At 40.3% G+C, this 15,859-nt stretch overlaps 1 protein-coding gene across 2 annotated transcripts; it reads left to right on the plus strand.

Moving 5' to 3' along the window:
- The first annotated feature begins 6,304 nt into the window (after positions 1–6,304).
- Positions 6,305–14,894, plus strand: LOC125017726 (melanoregulin-like). Of its 2 annotated transcripts, XM_047601178.1 has the most exons (6): positions 6,305–6,565; positions 6,665–6,908; positions 11,172–11,262; positions 11,565–11,731; positions 12,008–12,114; positions 13,664–14,894. In XM_047601178.1, the coding sequence occupies exons 1-5, from the start codon at positions 6,489–6,491 to the stop codon at positions 12,083–12,085; spliced, it is 657 nt and encodes a 218-aa protein (XP_047457134.1). In that variant the 5' UTR covers positions 6,305–6,488; the 3' UTR covers positions 12,086–12,114; positions 13,664–14,894. The 2 variants fall into 2 exon arrangements, with proteins under 2 accessions (XP_047457134.1, XP_047457133.1); XM_047601177.1 differs by lacking the exon at positions 13,664–14,894 and having other exon boundaries at positions 12,008–13,603.
- The last annotated feature ends 965 nt before the right edge of the window (positions 14,895–15,859 follow it).

A 15,859-nucleotide genomic window follows, 5' to 3' on the forward strand; every position in this document is an offset into this window, starting at 1 on the left:
AGCAAAATGAATGAGAAAATAATCTCTTTCGGAGATTTTCATCACATTTCTGCATTTGTAAAACCCCTGGGAAGAGACTGGCCTTGGCTGCAAAGTTCATCCCGGTTAAGTAAATGAAATAAATAACACGTGTTCTCACACAGCGATGAGATGAGGGGTCCAGGGAAACAGTGCATTTTTCATGTTTTTACAGGAGCACCACACCCAGTACACGTCTGCTTCTAAGATAACAGTTGCAAAGGAAACATTAATTATTATGCGCTCCACCACAGATGAAACTCCCATCCTCTTATCAGCGACCCGCGATGATGATGATGTCAGAAAAGTGAGGATGTAAATGCAAAAAAAAGCACAAGATCTTTGAGGGCGGCTGAAACGATGACTTCAGCTCAGATTTATTCATTGCAAGAATAATGAACATCATGTCCACCACCACCACACTACGTCAGAAATGTCAGAAATTGGACATCTGCAGCTAAAAATACAGGCAAATTTAATGCTGCCTTAAAACGAAACACTTGGCACAATATGCTTGGGATCCAAGTGGTAGTGTCAGTATTTAATAACAACAACAAAAAAAAGACCATTAAAACCCATTAGGAATAACAACGTTTTCCTCATGCTAGGCCTCCAGAGGAACATGCCCTCTTGTTTCTCCTGAACACAGCCCCATTTGAAGGCGGCATACGGATGATGGATAATGGACCCACTCAGACACCAACAGAACTTTGAAGCCCAGCACGGGCGCTCTGGCCATCGCCACCTTGTCAGTTTATGACTCCACCTGCCTCCCAGCTAATCAGAAATGGTCAAAGTAGTGGATCCTGAGTGGAGCTAAGGTGGGCAGGTGGTGCCAAGACAGACAACTAACAACCTGTGTCACGCACCTGAATTTTTCTGCTCTTTCATGCACCACCAGCACAAGTTGTCACCGGATTTTCATTCAGGCTGGTGTGTTGAATTGGCCGTGGAAAGAGTTCAGATCCCTCTGATTGGCTGTTCAGCCCAGCGAACCAGTTTATGAAAAGAAATTAAACCAAATGAAAAAGTTAAAAAGGCCGTACACAGAGTGTTTCTTGCTTTTAACTAATATTTTCACAACCCCAGGATCATCTAGAATGAAGAAAGTGTAGTGATCAGTGTGATAAATAAATGTATTATTTTAATTAGAATCATTATCAGCACGATTCAGCAGAGGCCAGTTCTGTTCAACAGCTCACATGGGCAGACTCTGAGTTAATAGTAGCTCTTAAGGTTTCTCAGAGGAGGAATTTCTTTTCATGTGCACTACCTGCCTGGCAGTAGTCTTTGAGTTACGTTCAAGTGCAACTTGAAACTCAGGCGACATCATGGTGTTTAATCAATCTGTTTGTTATAAAAGGGTTCACGTTTGTTAAAGAGACCAAACCATTTTTTCCAGGTTTTCACACTTTTGGGCATTAAGTGGCCGTTTGAGGAACTACACTTTTTGATACTTATGCATCAGTTTCATCTTCCAGTGTCGTTTGTTTAAACACAAGCTGCTACAAACTGCTGTGGAAGTGCCAACGCGCAGCGATGAACTCGTCAACTTTTCATAACCTGCAGTGCTTCATTAAAGAAGAGGAAGGAAGGAAGGAAGGGAGGTGTTGTGTTGTTGTGTCTAGTGTACTGTTTTAATAATCTTGACAGATTGATGGTTTGAAATATGGCCGCTCCACTTCCTGATCTCTCTTTCTGTGTCAAATTCTTTCCAGCTGCGTTCATCTGTATTTTTGTTGTCGCGAGCTCCCTCCTGCAGTCAGTCGTCTGCACACACACACACACACACACACATGCACGCACGCACGTATCAACCTATCATCATGAACCGCTAGTATATGATAATCATGTGTCATCCCGAGCCAGCATTTTTATTGATTGCTGGTTGTAATGATCAGGAGATGCAGATGATGGCGCCACCCTCATTGATTACCGGTGACAGTTAAAAAGCATGGCATAATTCTCATTGATCATTGGTGACAGTGTGTAAAAAAAATGGTGTCATCTACATCGATTAGTGATAAAAGTATGCCGCGACGATGTGTCACTGGTGTGCAGCAGAGGAGCCCTTTCGCACACACCTCCATTCATCATTTGAGTGTGTGTGGTACACATGTGGCACGTGAAGGAAGATGAAAAGCTCCATGGAACCCTCAAAGCTTGCAAATGAGCATCCGTAGTAAAACTCTCTGGAAAGTTCTCAGAGACGTGTTAGAAAGTTTAAACATGATTGGTCTTCTTTTGTTCTAACATGTTTGGAAGCCAGCGTCCGTCTCTGGGGAGTAAACACGCAACAATCATTTCTTTCTCAGGAATTCTGCCCTTTCCGACTTCTACGCTGACTCCCCAACAATGTCCCGGCATCATTATGACTTGAATAATAAAAATAATAGTAATTCTAAATTTTGAAGATGCAAATAACCACCCACACTTGAAAGCTTTGTAAGTAAACTTGAAAGGGAGTTTTGTGGTTAATTTGGTTTGTATCCTGTATGCTCTGTACAAAATTTACCTTGGTCAGTTTGCATGTAGTCAGTCAACCCCTAGGGTGTCCATGGAGGTACTGCAGGGGAAATGTTTTCATATATTTTTTAATTTTCCCCCATTAATTTAATTTTTTTGAATATATATATATATATATATGAATCCAACATATTTCAGTAAAGGGATAAATGAAGGCAGATGATGTTATCTTTCAGTCAGCACTTCACTCATTCAGCTTAATATTGAAATGAATGACTTTATAAATATACATTATTATTATCATCTTTTAAATAGCGCTAGGCTGAGTCTTATATAGAACACATATAGTAGGTAGGGGGTCCCTACTTAATCTCCCCATCAGTTTGGGGTCCTTGGCCTGAAAAACATTGAAGGACCCTGGTTTAACCTATAGTCAGTGACTGGCATCACTAGAAGACTCTAATAAAATAGATCCCTTATGTATGAGTTTTTGACTGCTGGCTGATTTTGAAATCAGGTTGCACCGCCTACGGTTCTTTATAATCTCAAACATACAGACGCTAGTTGCCACAAAGTCTTGATAATTCTTGATATTTTGATACTTTCAGTCTCAATAGAACAGCTTTGTTGGTCATTGTATATTCATGTGATGTCAAAATGATTGGACATATAGGTTCCTGACTAGTCCAAGTGTCTCCAGAAGCCCTGCTTTTGTTTACACAAGAAAAATATATGTCACCTTTCCTGAACAGTGTTCACTGAGGCAGGAAGTTGAGTGACAGCCACCTATAGCATACAAGATTTAGTGGCAAAATTTGAGAATAACGTTCGCGAATGAATCAAACTCACTTTTCTAACCTGCCATTTAACAAAACATGAAACTGGCATTTTACTAGACCTCTTTAATTATCTTCCAATATTCCCTTTTATTCCCATCATTCATTCTTCTTTCACCTCTTCCTCGCTGGTTAGGCGTTATTTCCTCCCCTTTCTCCCTTTCCAACTTCCCCTATCTTTGTGATTTATATGTCCACCGTGTATTTTTTCCTACTGCTACCTTGATGAGTGCTCAACCACACGTGCACACACACAAATAGATGGATGAGCTGGAGATAAGTAAACCAGCCAGACTTCACTGTGAATTATAATCACCTTCAATCTGTGTCTCTGAATCCCTGCCCAGTTCTCATGTTCACGTGTGTGTGCGTGAGTGTGTGTGTGTGTGTGTCAGCCCAGCTCAGCCTCACAAAGTCATGTGTGAGTATCTTTCATGAATGTAAGTGATGGAGCAGCGAAGACCTGCTTCCCTGAAGGGTGTGTGCATGTCAGTATTCCTGCTTATTATTCTCTCGGTCCCCTGGTGTTTGACCCGTCTTTCTGTTCTGTCGAGGTTTCATGTGAGCTGGGATATAATTCTATTTCCACTGCTGCTCAGATACAGTGTGCACGCACGCACACACCTTATGACAGCAGCCATCAGGGTGAGTGGGCCATCGCTCACCCTCACATAAGGTATTCAACTGCACTATGTCAATGTCACATTGTCATTGGGCATGTGTGCGTCTCCGTGTGTGAAAAACTGGTGGTCTTGCAGTCACTGGGGTAGCGGGGGAGAACACACTGTGGGAATATAAATCTCCGCCAGAAAGAGAGGGAGAGAGGAGGGAGAGTCTGCAATCTTAAACATTCAAGTAGAAATTTGTTTGTCTACATAAACATTCTTGGGAGGAAAATTCACCACAAGCAAAGTTTTTTTTTTTTTAATTATTTTTTCTTTAATCTAGGTGGATGTTTAACTGAGAAAAGGGTAGGGTTGTGATAGGACCCAGATGCAGGACAGTAGGTGATGAGGCAAAATATGGAGACAAAAAGGATCCAATAACAATATCTAACTAAAAGCGCCGCAGAGATAGGCAGGTGCTCCAAATCTAAACAGAAAAATACACAAGGAGTCTAAAAACAAGGCGGGAGGACAAAAAAAGTTGGCTTGGTAACAAAAACAACACAACTGGGAACAAAGGGAAAGGCGGGGATGTGTACACACATGGGCAGAGGTGACGAGACACAGGTGAAACTAATGAGGGCAGAGCGCACAAGGAGAAACCAATGGAGCAATCAAGAGTGAAGAACAGAGGGAGAAGCACGAAACGGGAAACCAAGGAACCTAACAAAATAAAACAGGAAACTCAAAACATGATCATGGAAAAAGACAGAATCAGAATCATGACATTTACATGGTGGAATAATAATAAGTGAGCTATTAGAAATATAGCAACGTATTGTGCTCTATTTCAAGTAACTGGTTTATTAAGACTGAATCATCAAAGGTGCAAATGTTCTCTTTAGTGTTTAACACTAGGGACCATGACCGTTGCATCTCAGGCATGACGTTCTTTTTACTAGTGGTTTTAAGAGTGGTTCTTTTATGTGCAACTAAGCTACTGTGAACAAGTAATTTCCCTTGTGGATCATTAAAGTCTGTCTAAGTCTAAATTCAGATCCAAAAGTGTTCTGGGAAGCAAGGAAATCAGCAAGAAAAGTGACATATGTTCCTACTGGGTCTGGGTGATTACCTAATAACCCAGATAGATACGAGACAGATTTAGTAGCAGCAATTCAAATTATTATTGATTGCAGTGCAAAAATAGTAGAAACAATATATTTTTGATGATCAAATCACCGCAATACATAATCTGCTTCATAACTGCTGTGTGAAAAATCCGTCAGCCTTATGCCACATCTCAAGAACGAATAAAATGTGCAGAGCCACATGGAGCTTGCTATAAAATGGGACAGTACTGCCACCTCCTGCGGAAGGCGTGAGCTGCATCAGCATCATGTGCCAAAACAGCTGATGTGCAGTCTGTCTCCTGTTAGCAAAATCAAATCTACTAATAGTCCACAAATGTGGTGTCGGATTACACATGACTATTTTTTCTACGGTTTCTCTAAAAAAGTACAAACCCACTCGTTAAACAAAGGACTCAGGCAGAACTTGAAATGTTGTTCAAATTGGTTTAATATTTATTTTTGTATTATTTATACCACGGAGTGTATTTGCTGTTTGATGGGGAGTACTTTTTCCTATATATATTTTGAATGGGTGGCTCAGTCACAGATATTAACAAGAAATACTAGCAGAGGACCAGTGTATGTACTACGTTGCCATAGTGATAACAGGAAATTAAACAAGAACTGCTGACTTCTCATGTCATCCTTAAAGCTCGGAAGAGACCACTAGATGTCACTGTACACACATCCCTATCTTCCTTTACGTCCAAAACAGGGAGGTGGAATGTGTTGAAAACCTTTAGCAGGGTGAAATGTCTTCCTTTACAAGTCCATACACAGGAGAGGGGACCAGCTCTAGGTTTCCTCTCTCCACTTCAGCCTTAGTTAGTAAGGTTTGGTAACAGCACAGAGGCATGTTCTCTGACCAGAGACAAACTAGTACACCTTAAAAGGAAGAACAAGGTGTGTGAGACTGGCCACACAAAGTAGTGCATCTACTCCTCTACCCAAAAAACACTTTCTGCTTCTCCTCCTGTAAGCACGAGTTCAAGGCAGATACCACATGACTGTAGATATCCAGATCTAAGCTACAGACAGCACACTCATGTTTTGCAGAGATGTAGCTGGAAACCTGTGTCTGCATTCTGCACCATCAGGAGTTGCAGAAAAAAAAATGCACCATTCACAGCTGAACGGCTCTTTGTGTAGTTGTGTGTGTGTGTGAGTGTGTCTGCGTGTTTGTCCCATTTCTTTTCACGTGGATAATGTAATTGACAGACAACTCTCATTCAGGCCAGGAACATAACAAGCTGGGATGTAGCTTAGTTTTGTGCCCTCGGGCTTTGCCAAATGAGGACCGTTGTGTTTGGACTTACTACATTTCATAAGATTTATTCTAGCATAAATCTGTGAGAGGAAGCGTTGCAGTTTTGATACTTTTTTTTTTTTGCAAGATAGTTATCCTTTCTTAAAAAACTTTTTCTAAAGGGCCAATGGGTGCTAATTTTACCGTCTGCTGCTGTCGCTACTATTTGCGGCACTCCAGAGAAGAGAAGAATGCTATTTTGCGGTGAGAGAAAACAACAACCAGAAGCTCTGCTGTTATTTATTTTCCAAAAATCTCAGTTTTCAAAGTCAGAAATCTTACTCTTATCTCTTCTCTTTACAGAATGCACAAAACATCCAGGTTGCCTGAACAGTTATCCAGTGAGTCCAGTGAGAGTGACCTAGAGGAGGAGAGTCTTTTTGGGCCACCAACAAGTACCCCAAGGAACAACCAGCAACGCCAGGGGAGCACTGCAGCTCAGTGTGCCACCACTAACAGACTCGAGGACTCTCCCATCAGACGGGGATCGGACAGAGAGTTGGAGGCGTTTATCAGCATGAGAGACCAGGCTGACGAGGCTACGGAGGTGATTGTAAACACGCTGCTGTACATAAGAGAATGGAATAAGGAAAAAAAATAAACAAAACGACAACGACCATACTGCATATCTGTTAATATACTTTACACTTTCAGAAAAATGCCAAAAATCTGGAACTCAGTCATTTTGTTTTGTTTTGTCATAACTTGTGACCTGCAAATGTAAATTTAAAAATGTATGTTCATAGTTTAATCTACAACTATGATACACGCATAAGACTACTCTCATTTTCCGAGGCATTGGCTCCACAGTTTGTCTTTCAAGGCGAATTATCCAGCTCTGGTCTTTAGCGGAAGTTTCAAATAATAACACTAAGGTTACCATACAATTAAATACAATACAGTCAATCTGTGTAGCTCTTAGTTAGTCACAGTAAGGAATCTGGCAAAATAACCACACAGAAACCTGATATTTACGCCTGGAAGCTATTTCTTCGTGGTAAGATGCTTTTAGGAAACCCTCTCTTATACCAGAGTAATGGGGGGTACAGCTGTAATTCAGTAATTCAGTCTCTCTGCCTTATCTGTTCCATAGAAGCTTTCTAATATAATAATCTAATCAGGACAGAGGGCACACACAGGTGACTCTGAAAGGAGCCTTTGATTCACTTTCATGTTGATTCCCATCTGTAAATGAAATTGACCTAGATTCCATAATAACTTCATATCAATATGACCGCATTAGAAGACGTTGATATTTTGACGTTATCAGTACCCAGGAGGAAAGTGAGGCAAATGTTTGCAGTGAGCAATGACTGTATTAAAATTCAAACTCATCAGTGCTTTTCCAAACACATACACATAGGTAACGCAAACTGTGAACATCCATCAAACATGAAATAATTTTTTCTTTGGTGGTGTCTAGCAAAAAGATGATAAGTGCAGTTGAAAGTGTTTCAGTGCTCTTCAGTGGCCCAGCTCAAGTTCTCTAGGCTGACAAGGAACCCCCCACCACTTAACCTCACAAGTACAAATGAATGTGTCTTCTGTGGCCTGGAGGAGGGTTGACTTGTTGTCTTGACAATTCATTCAACAACCTTTAATATGGTGTTTAACGTTCTGCAGAGAGGTCACAATCATGTTGCTGATGTCCTCTTCTTTTTTAAGATGATTCTTGCTGACAAGTCTCTAATTTGCCCATTTCTTCCAGCAAGGAGGTTGGCATACTCCTTCTGTTCTTGGAGCTTCTGAAGATCTGCCTCAAACCTTTTGATTTAAATTTTTTTTTTCTTACTGTCATTCTGGGACAAGCTCAGAGGCCTCTGATGTTTCCATTGGCGCGATTAGGGAAGATTTCACCTCCTGCCACTAGAGCAGCTGAACCTTGGGCTCAGCAGAGGTGTCAGGAGCCTTTGGGTCTCCTCTTTCTGCTCCTTCATTTCAACCGTGGTTCAAATGGCCTAGGAGGACATTCTCACTGAGAGCACTTATCATAGTATATTCTCTACTCAAGTACTTCTGAGCTCTAACTTTATGGTCTCCAGTCCATCTTAAAGGGCCTCCTTCACTCCTTGCAGGGCTTCCATCTTCAGTTGAAGATGGTAACCACCAAGACTAAGATCATTAGTGATTTTTGTAATCTCAGCTCAGAAACCCACAAATTTTGGACACAAAGAGGTGAAGTGCTCCATCATGCACGTACTCATTCAGCGACTCAAATTATTATTATTATTTATTTATTTATTTATTTTTAAATCAATGGGCATTTGTTTGGATACAAACACGTGACTTGGTGTTTGGTTTCTATTCACCAGTTGTTAAGACAATAACTGACAGGTGCTGCACTGAAAAAAATACTAAAACTGATTGTTTTACCTCTTAGCACCCACATGCAGGAAGCAAGCTTTTCTTGAAGCACATTGCTTCATTGCTATTTCAGTCACATGAGCAAGCAGAGGGTGGGCCGCACAGAGGGTGTTAAGATTGTAGCTCAATAAAACTCCACAGAAGTGCTGAGAGCTTTAGAGTTTGGTGAACATGTGACAGTCTTTGAGCTGAGAATAGCAGACTGTGGGACACAGTGGGCACATTGTGCTAACAAATGAATTCCTTAATAGAGATGTAGGCCAACAGACAGGCTGGTCAAAGAGAATATTCAGCGAACCATTCCTATCCTAGTGTGACAGCATTTTCAATATTTGGCAAAGCAAACTTAGAATGGATATGCTACATGAAAAGGCAGTTAAGCACAGAAGGACAGTGATCCGGTAGAGTTAAGATTGTGCTTGTCCAAGGACACTTCCAAACATTACGAGTTACCCGTCTTAAGTGTGCTCTTTTAATTTGTATTTGAGATTTCTGATGTATAGACCTCTTCATAGTCTACGTCACTGTAACGTCACAGCGTTAGCTGGAGGCAGACGCGCACATCAGGTTAGATTAGGAAGTAATGCATCATCAGTTTCAGCTTGTTAATAATTATTTAGTGGATTCTTGTTACATGTTAATGCTAATGCTAACCGCTATGAGTGTCCAAGCAGAAATCCATTTGCTACGTTACCCTCCACTGTGGTTATGTTTACTTCTTGTAAGATCTTCATTGGAAAGGCTTCAACAGCCCCTCTGTGTTCGTATGGACAAAAGTCATCGTTCAAATTCTTCTATTGCAGGTCTTGCACATGTCCGCTCAAGACATTGTTATAGGCGTCTGATGATTTGTATACATTTGTTTCATGTAGACGCTTGGTATCTCAATTAGGTACATGTAAATGTCAGTGTATAATTCTGTCAAATCGTCTGTCACTCACTGTATGGACGATTTGACAAATTACGTTAAGTTAATCATTATTTGGGAGATTCTTGTTACATGATAATGCTAATGTTGACTGGGAGCTAACTCAGCGTTAGTTGTGTGTGTCATGGATGTCCAAGGAGAAGTTGCATTTACTACATTCCCCTCCACAGTGTTTCCACTTACTTCTTGTGATATCTTTGTTGAAGAGGCTTCACTTGATAAAGACAGACCAGACTTCGTCCCCTTGGTCCATCGAGTGAGTGAGAGTGTAGGGGTTAGTGAATACAGTCCCGTCAACTCAGAGTCAACTTTTTAAAATAACACTCAGAGTCTCGGGAGGCAGTATATTAGTGTATTCTCTAAAATATGCGTTTTCCTTGTCCAGTCTTGCCAAAACAAAAACTGTTTAGAGGCTATAGTGTTTGAGATGTTTTGCATCCAGTTAAGCCCCGCTCCTCAAACGTCAGACTGTTTACAAACCATGAAGGGGTCTATATTTGTGGTGTTTGGCTTGTGACCAGAATGTCTAATTTAAAAAGAGATGTTGAACATGGTAAAAGTCAGCTTGTACTTTATTGTCCATGTTGAGGTGGTCTAATAAGGCCTCCTAACTGGGACCACCTGTGCAAGGACATATATTTAGTCTGAGCTATATCCCAGAGCACTCTGTCCTATTTTTACAGGCTATAAAACCACTGTTACCACTGTTACTTAATGTCATCTGACAAGGCCCCACGTGTTTTAAAGTTGCTATGTTCCTTGAGTTCTAAATTAAATACTGAAAAATAATGACTTATTTTAAAATTCATGTTTCAAAATCCGAAGTATTAAACACAGCAAACAAGCGTCTGTCTCCAACAATATATAACCCTTAATGTTATAAATCTCTTCACAGAGGACCTGAGTCATATTGGTATTACATAAATGATCCCCATCCCTGATGATAAATTCGCCTGTTCAGTGCAGTTTATCCAGCTGGTGGAAGCAGCTGCTTATAACTCTAGAAAATCACTATTATCCCATGTTGGAATTGTGTAATGAAGAGTTCTGCTTTTCTGAAAATTAGCAGCATTGGTCCTAGCGTTGGAATGAGCCTCATATAGTTAGCTAAAATGGATAGTCCATTGACCTTTCACTAAACTTTATGATGCTGTGTTCTTCAACAGTCTGGCACAGTTAGCAGATTAGCCCCACTTGGTGGTACAACCTGGAACAACAGCACATCTACAAGTGTATAAGTATAAATTATTAACAGTTAATTATTACACTACTTCTGGTTAAAATCGGTCTTTATCTTCAGTGCCACTAAGTAGATGGCATTTTTATGTTGTTACATATCTGCTCAGTCATTGGATTTTCCCCTGAACAGCGTCAAGGAGTTTCAAGTCATGCTATAGATGTTTTAATATTGTTCGTGAACATTCATAAGTACCTTACTTTCTTGAACTTTGTCTTAAATTGAAAGCGTCTGTTGTATCATGTAGATTTATGTCCATGTGTTTGTGTGTTCGCCTAAAGGAATGGGAGAAACTGAATTATGACATACACACCTTGCGCTATGCCAGACGTGAGGTCAGGGCTCGATGGAAGAAAATCCTGCTGCAGCTGGGTGAGACACATGTCAGCCCTTTTCTGCTCCATTCACGTGACTTCTTGTTCTGAGAAATTCATAGAACATCCCCAATATCATTAAAGGTGGCCCTCTCCTAGTCAGGTGTCCCAGTAAGCCAGCAATGCAGCCATCCCTCATTTTATTCCAGTACTGACATGTGAACTTTTCTATAAAAAAAAATAAAAATAAATAAAAGTTGCTGTAATCTTCTTCTAAACTTCTTTTTCTTGTGTCACTGAGCAGATGTTTCTATCTGAGCCCTCTATAGTTTCCACCCATCACCTCTCTGTGTCCTGCAGGTTACCAGTGTGAGGTGGACGCCTTGCTGTGTGTGAACAGACAGAGCCAGTTCAGTCGAGATGAAGCACATCTCAACAAAACGACTGAACTGTTGAAACAGCTGCTGGACCACACCTCTTTGTTCCCCCACGGAACGGGACTTCAGAACAGATACTTACATGTCATGGTACGGTAGACATATACACACAGAAATATACGACTTCTTATTCAGATTCGCTTCAGATTCCCAGGATGCTCTCGTAATAAATCCCATCTGGCTACATCTGTTTCTGTTATCTACAAAGCATTGTTTGAGACTATATTTTCACTTTCCTTTTTTAATTTGTCCTTCTCTTCGCCTTCCTGTTTTCTCATCCATCCACCTGCAACCCCCAAATGACTGATCTCACCTGTTTCGTTCCTTTCCTTTCATGACCTACATCTTCCTCCATGTTTCAACCAGGACCGGCTGGTGTCACTGGACAGTGCTGAGGACTTTGTCAGACTGGCCAGAGAAAAATATCCCAAGAAAGAAGGCTGAAAGAAAAGGACACAATGGTAGAAAAGAGGGTAAAGAAGATGTTTTGACACCATTTGACGGCCATTTGACACCATTTCAGCATTCATTTATTTGCAGAAACATTATTTTTGAATACTAATGGTAACAAGCTGTAATATTTGGTTGTTTCTCGCCGACATTGCGGCTGTTCAAATGTATATTCTTAATATGGATTGGCTTTATTTGACACTGCATTAATCGTTTTTTCCAAAAGGTGGCAGCATATAGTCAAATTTCTGTTGCAGATTTTTTTTTTCCTTTAGTTAAAAGAAATCTAACAGTCAGGACTTGCTCTTCAAACAGAGATAGTGTGTATGAATGAATCAAGTTGTTGAGTGATATTCACCTGAAATTGGATTTTGTATGTTTTAATCACAAAGTAGCGATGCTTGAAACAACATTCGCCTAGAGACATATGTCAGTAATCCACTCTATCCATAGGAAATGAAACGCCCCTTTCTCCATATTCTCAGCTTCCTTCTTGTCAGGGTTGGAGCAGGATGCATATAGTGCATCTGACTTGTTTAGCCCCTCAGGACTGTTAGTTATGAGGAGTTAAAGTGTACACACACACTCTCAAGCACACTTCACGCTTTAAGTTGTGGCGCTTTGTGCACACATTCACGCTCACTCGCACACATGCAGACAGAAAGAGAGAGTTCACTCTGACCCAGATATTGTTCTCTCGAAGGCCCCTTCCCAAGTTTGAGAAACAGATGTGGAACTAAAAGAGGGGGGAGGCTTGGGGGAGGGGAGCTGTAAGAGATGCAGACCAGTGGTCTGGCAGCATTGAAAGCCATTGTGCAGCATGCACCTTTTTCTCATTAAACCACTGCGCGTGTGCGTGCACATATGCTATCAAGTGCCGCTTACATCATTCTGCAGCTTTCCACTGAAATATGCTTCACAAGGAGATTGAAAGAGAGTGATCAGTGTTTATTTATTGGACTGAACTATGACAGAGGTGATTCAGAAGGTCGTGTGTCTGGTGCTGGAGTTCAGTATTTACAGAAAAGAAAGACAAGGCTTCCAAGATACACATTTGGTATTTAATATATAACACAGGGTCAACACATACAGTATGTCTTCGAAACACTGTCCATCTGCCATTGTGAGTGCTTATATGTCTTTGCATGTAATATATAACGAGCCTAAAGGCAGTCAAGGCAAACAGGCACTTTCACACACAATCATGGTGACAACTGTCATTCAGATGTGAATGATGCTGATTTTCCAGTATTTGAAGAGAGGCCTCAGAAGTGTGTTGTCCGTAGAAACAAACACACAAGCACAGATGCGGTGCTAAGTGACAAAGGCAAGATGGTCTCTCCATTGTGCCTTTAGTCCTTTCTGTCTTCACTATTTAACTGTATCGGATCTATGACAAATGACAAGATGAATACTAGTTTTGAATCAGTTTTTTTTAATGAAACTAATAAACACTTTGTATCTGCTTAAGTCTGCAAAACCTGTGTGGAAAAAAGAAAGTGTATGACAAGATGGACTTTATTTCTTTGTTTTCATTATATTCTTTTACTTTTGGTTTCTCTCTTTGTGCAGGGTTGTGTCCCTCCCTCTGCTCCCCCATCCTTGTGTGTGTGGAGACTAACAAACACAGACATGGTCCTGAATGTGTGCCGTTCTTCACTGAAATCTTACACTGCAGAAGGCTTATAATACAGACACATGACTCACAAAGTAAGGGCCTTTAGGTATATGTCAAGATCACTTCACTCCAGTAAAGTGGTTTAGACAGTTTATATTCAGAGGTACAGTAATACAGTTGACTCAAACCAAATGTACACAGGCCATTTTAGTGACTAATATTGCCTTACTAGAGACTAAACATTATTGAACAACCTGAAGGTTGCAAAGTGCATCAACATTTCTTCAAACAGGGTCACCACAGCCTCACTAAGGCTATCTTAAAAACTAACCCTCCTATTGTGTTGGGGTCGAATTTGACCTGTTTGTAAGTTAAAATGTGTAAAAAGTTCATTTTCCTTGTTTTTATGGGGAAGCATAAGACTAACAGTATCCTTATTTGAAGAAAATACTTTTTATAGGCAGTTGTGTGATAAGTTTCATTATTTCTTTTAGCAAATAAGCAACTAAAAGTTCTGGAGGTGCACCACTTTCATATTGAAACTTTATGGTGACTCAGGCCATCATTCAGAAAAATTCCCCTGGAACATAGCTAGGATAGCTCAGTCATCAGTTTAATACATGTGCATGAAGATAAAAAAAAAAAAAAAGTGAGTTCTGGAAAATTTAAAAAAAGTCCACAGACTGAATGATCTCAGGATCCTGTCAATGGTGAGGAAAAACATTTACAATATCCAAGTGAAGAGCACTCTCTAGGAGGAAGGCATTTCATCATCTCAGTCAATGAAACTAAGGAACATCTCATGTTTGGAATCATACATCTTCTGTAAGACACTTGTGATACACAAGCCCGATGCAAGAAGTGGCCTGATGAATTCTGAAATGTATTTTATAAATAGGTATAGCAGATATTTGACTGGATGTTTATCACAGTAAATAAAAATATCAAATCAAATCAAACTTTATTTATATAGCGCTTTTCATACAATAAAATGCAACCCAAAGTTCTTCACACAAATAACGACATAAAACATTACAACAAGAAACAAATCAACCCACACCCTCCACATGTAAGTATTCACACATACATATGCATGCACACATACACGTAAACAGGCAAGCACACACTCACACCCATATACACACTAAAGGTCTTAATGAGACATGACAGGCCACTGAGGCTTGAAGCAAGGAGGACGCTACCTTTTGGGGATCCATCCACACTCAGCGGTGGTGCCCATAGGGGCGTCACTGCAGAGCTCACCCCAACCTGGGCAGAGACGTGGATTCCACACCTAGGTGCGGCGTGTTCAACCGAAGGGACCCAACGGACAGCACCCCCACAGGCAGAGAGGAGCGTGGCAGGCCCCCGCAAGGAAATACTGGAGAACTGAAAGACTAAAACAGGAAGATGTGGTAAAAAATGGAAAATAAATAAAAAAATAAATAAGTCCGAGTTAAAACACCCTTTATCCAGTAAAGTATATTATAAAAGTAAATAAATAAATACTTAGATTTTAAAATAATCTAGAACAGTGGATTAAAAGTATTAAAATGAGCCATGTAAAACCCTTAGACACAAATAAAAATAAAGCGTTGTGAAATAGAATTAGAAAGAACTAAAATCATGTCAAAGCCTGATGAAAAATTTGTCTTGAGCATCTTTTTAAAAGTATCAACAGTCTCTGTGGCCCTGAGGTTCTCCGGGAGGCTGTTCCACAGTCAGGGGTCATAATAACTGAATGCAGCCTTCCCGTATGTCTTGTGGTATGGTTAAATTGCCGGTGCTGGAGGACCTCAGGGTTCATAAGGGTTGATATGGTAAAAGTAGGTCAGGCAAATAAGAAGGCCCAAGACCACCGTTAAGACATTTAGAAACTATAAAAAGAACCCTAAAATAAAAACCTTAAAGAGTATTAGAATAATCCAGATGACAGGAGATAAAAGCATACATCAGCACATCCATGTAAGCCTAAGAGACAAATGGACAGACTCTGGCTATATTCTTAAGATGTTAGATACATAAATCTTTGTAAATAATGTAATTGTTAATAAATAATAAAACATACAAGTAAATAATAAAGATGGCCAATGAAAAAAACATACTGTTAAAGCAACCCCTAAAATTTTGAAGGTAAAAAAGTAGAATAT

Source organism: Mugil cephalus, chromosome 12, assembly GCF_022458985.1.
Source record: "Mugil cephalus isolate CIBA_MC_2020 chromosome 12, CIBA_Mcephalus_1.1, whole genome shotgun sequence".
Lineage (NCBI taxonomy): Eukaryota > Metazoa > Chordata > Actinopteri > Mugiliformes > Mugilidae > Mugil > Mugil cephalus.

Coding starts and splice junctions, on each gene's coding strand:
- LOC125017726 (XM_047601178.1), top strand. CDS start 6,489: ATGGGTGCTAATTTTACCGTCTGCTGCTGTCGCTACTATTTGCGGCAC. Junction 6,909..11,171: donor AGGCTGACGAGGCTACGGAG/GTGATTGTAAAC, acceptor GTTCGCCTAAAG/GAATGGGAGAAACTGAATTA. Junction 11,732..12,007: donor ACAGATACTTACATGTCATG/GTACGGTAGACA, acceptor TGTTTCAACCAG/GACCGGCTGGTGTCACTGGA.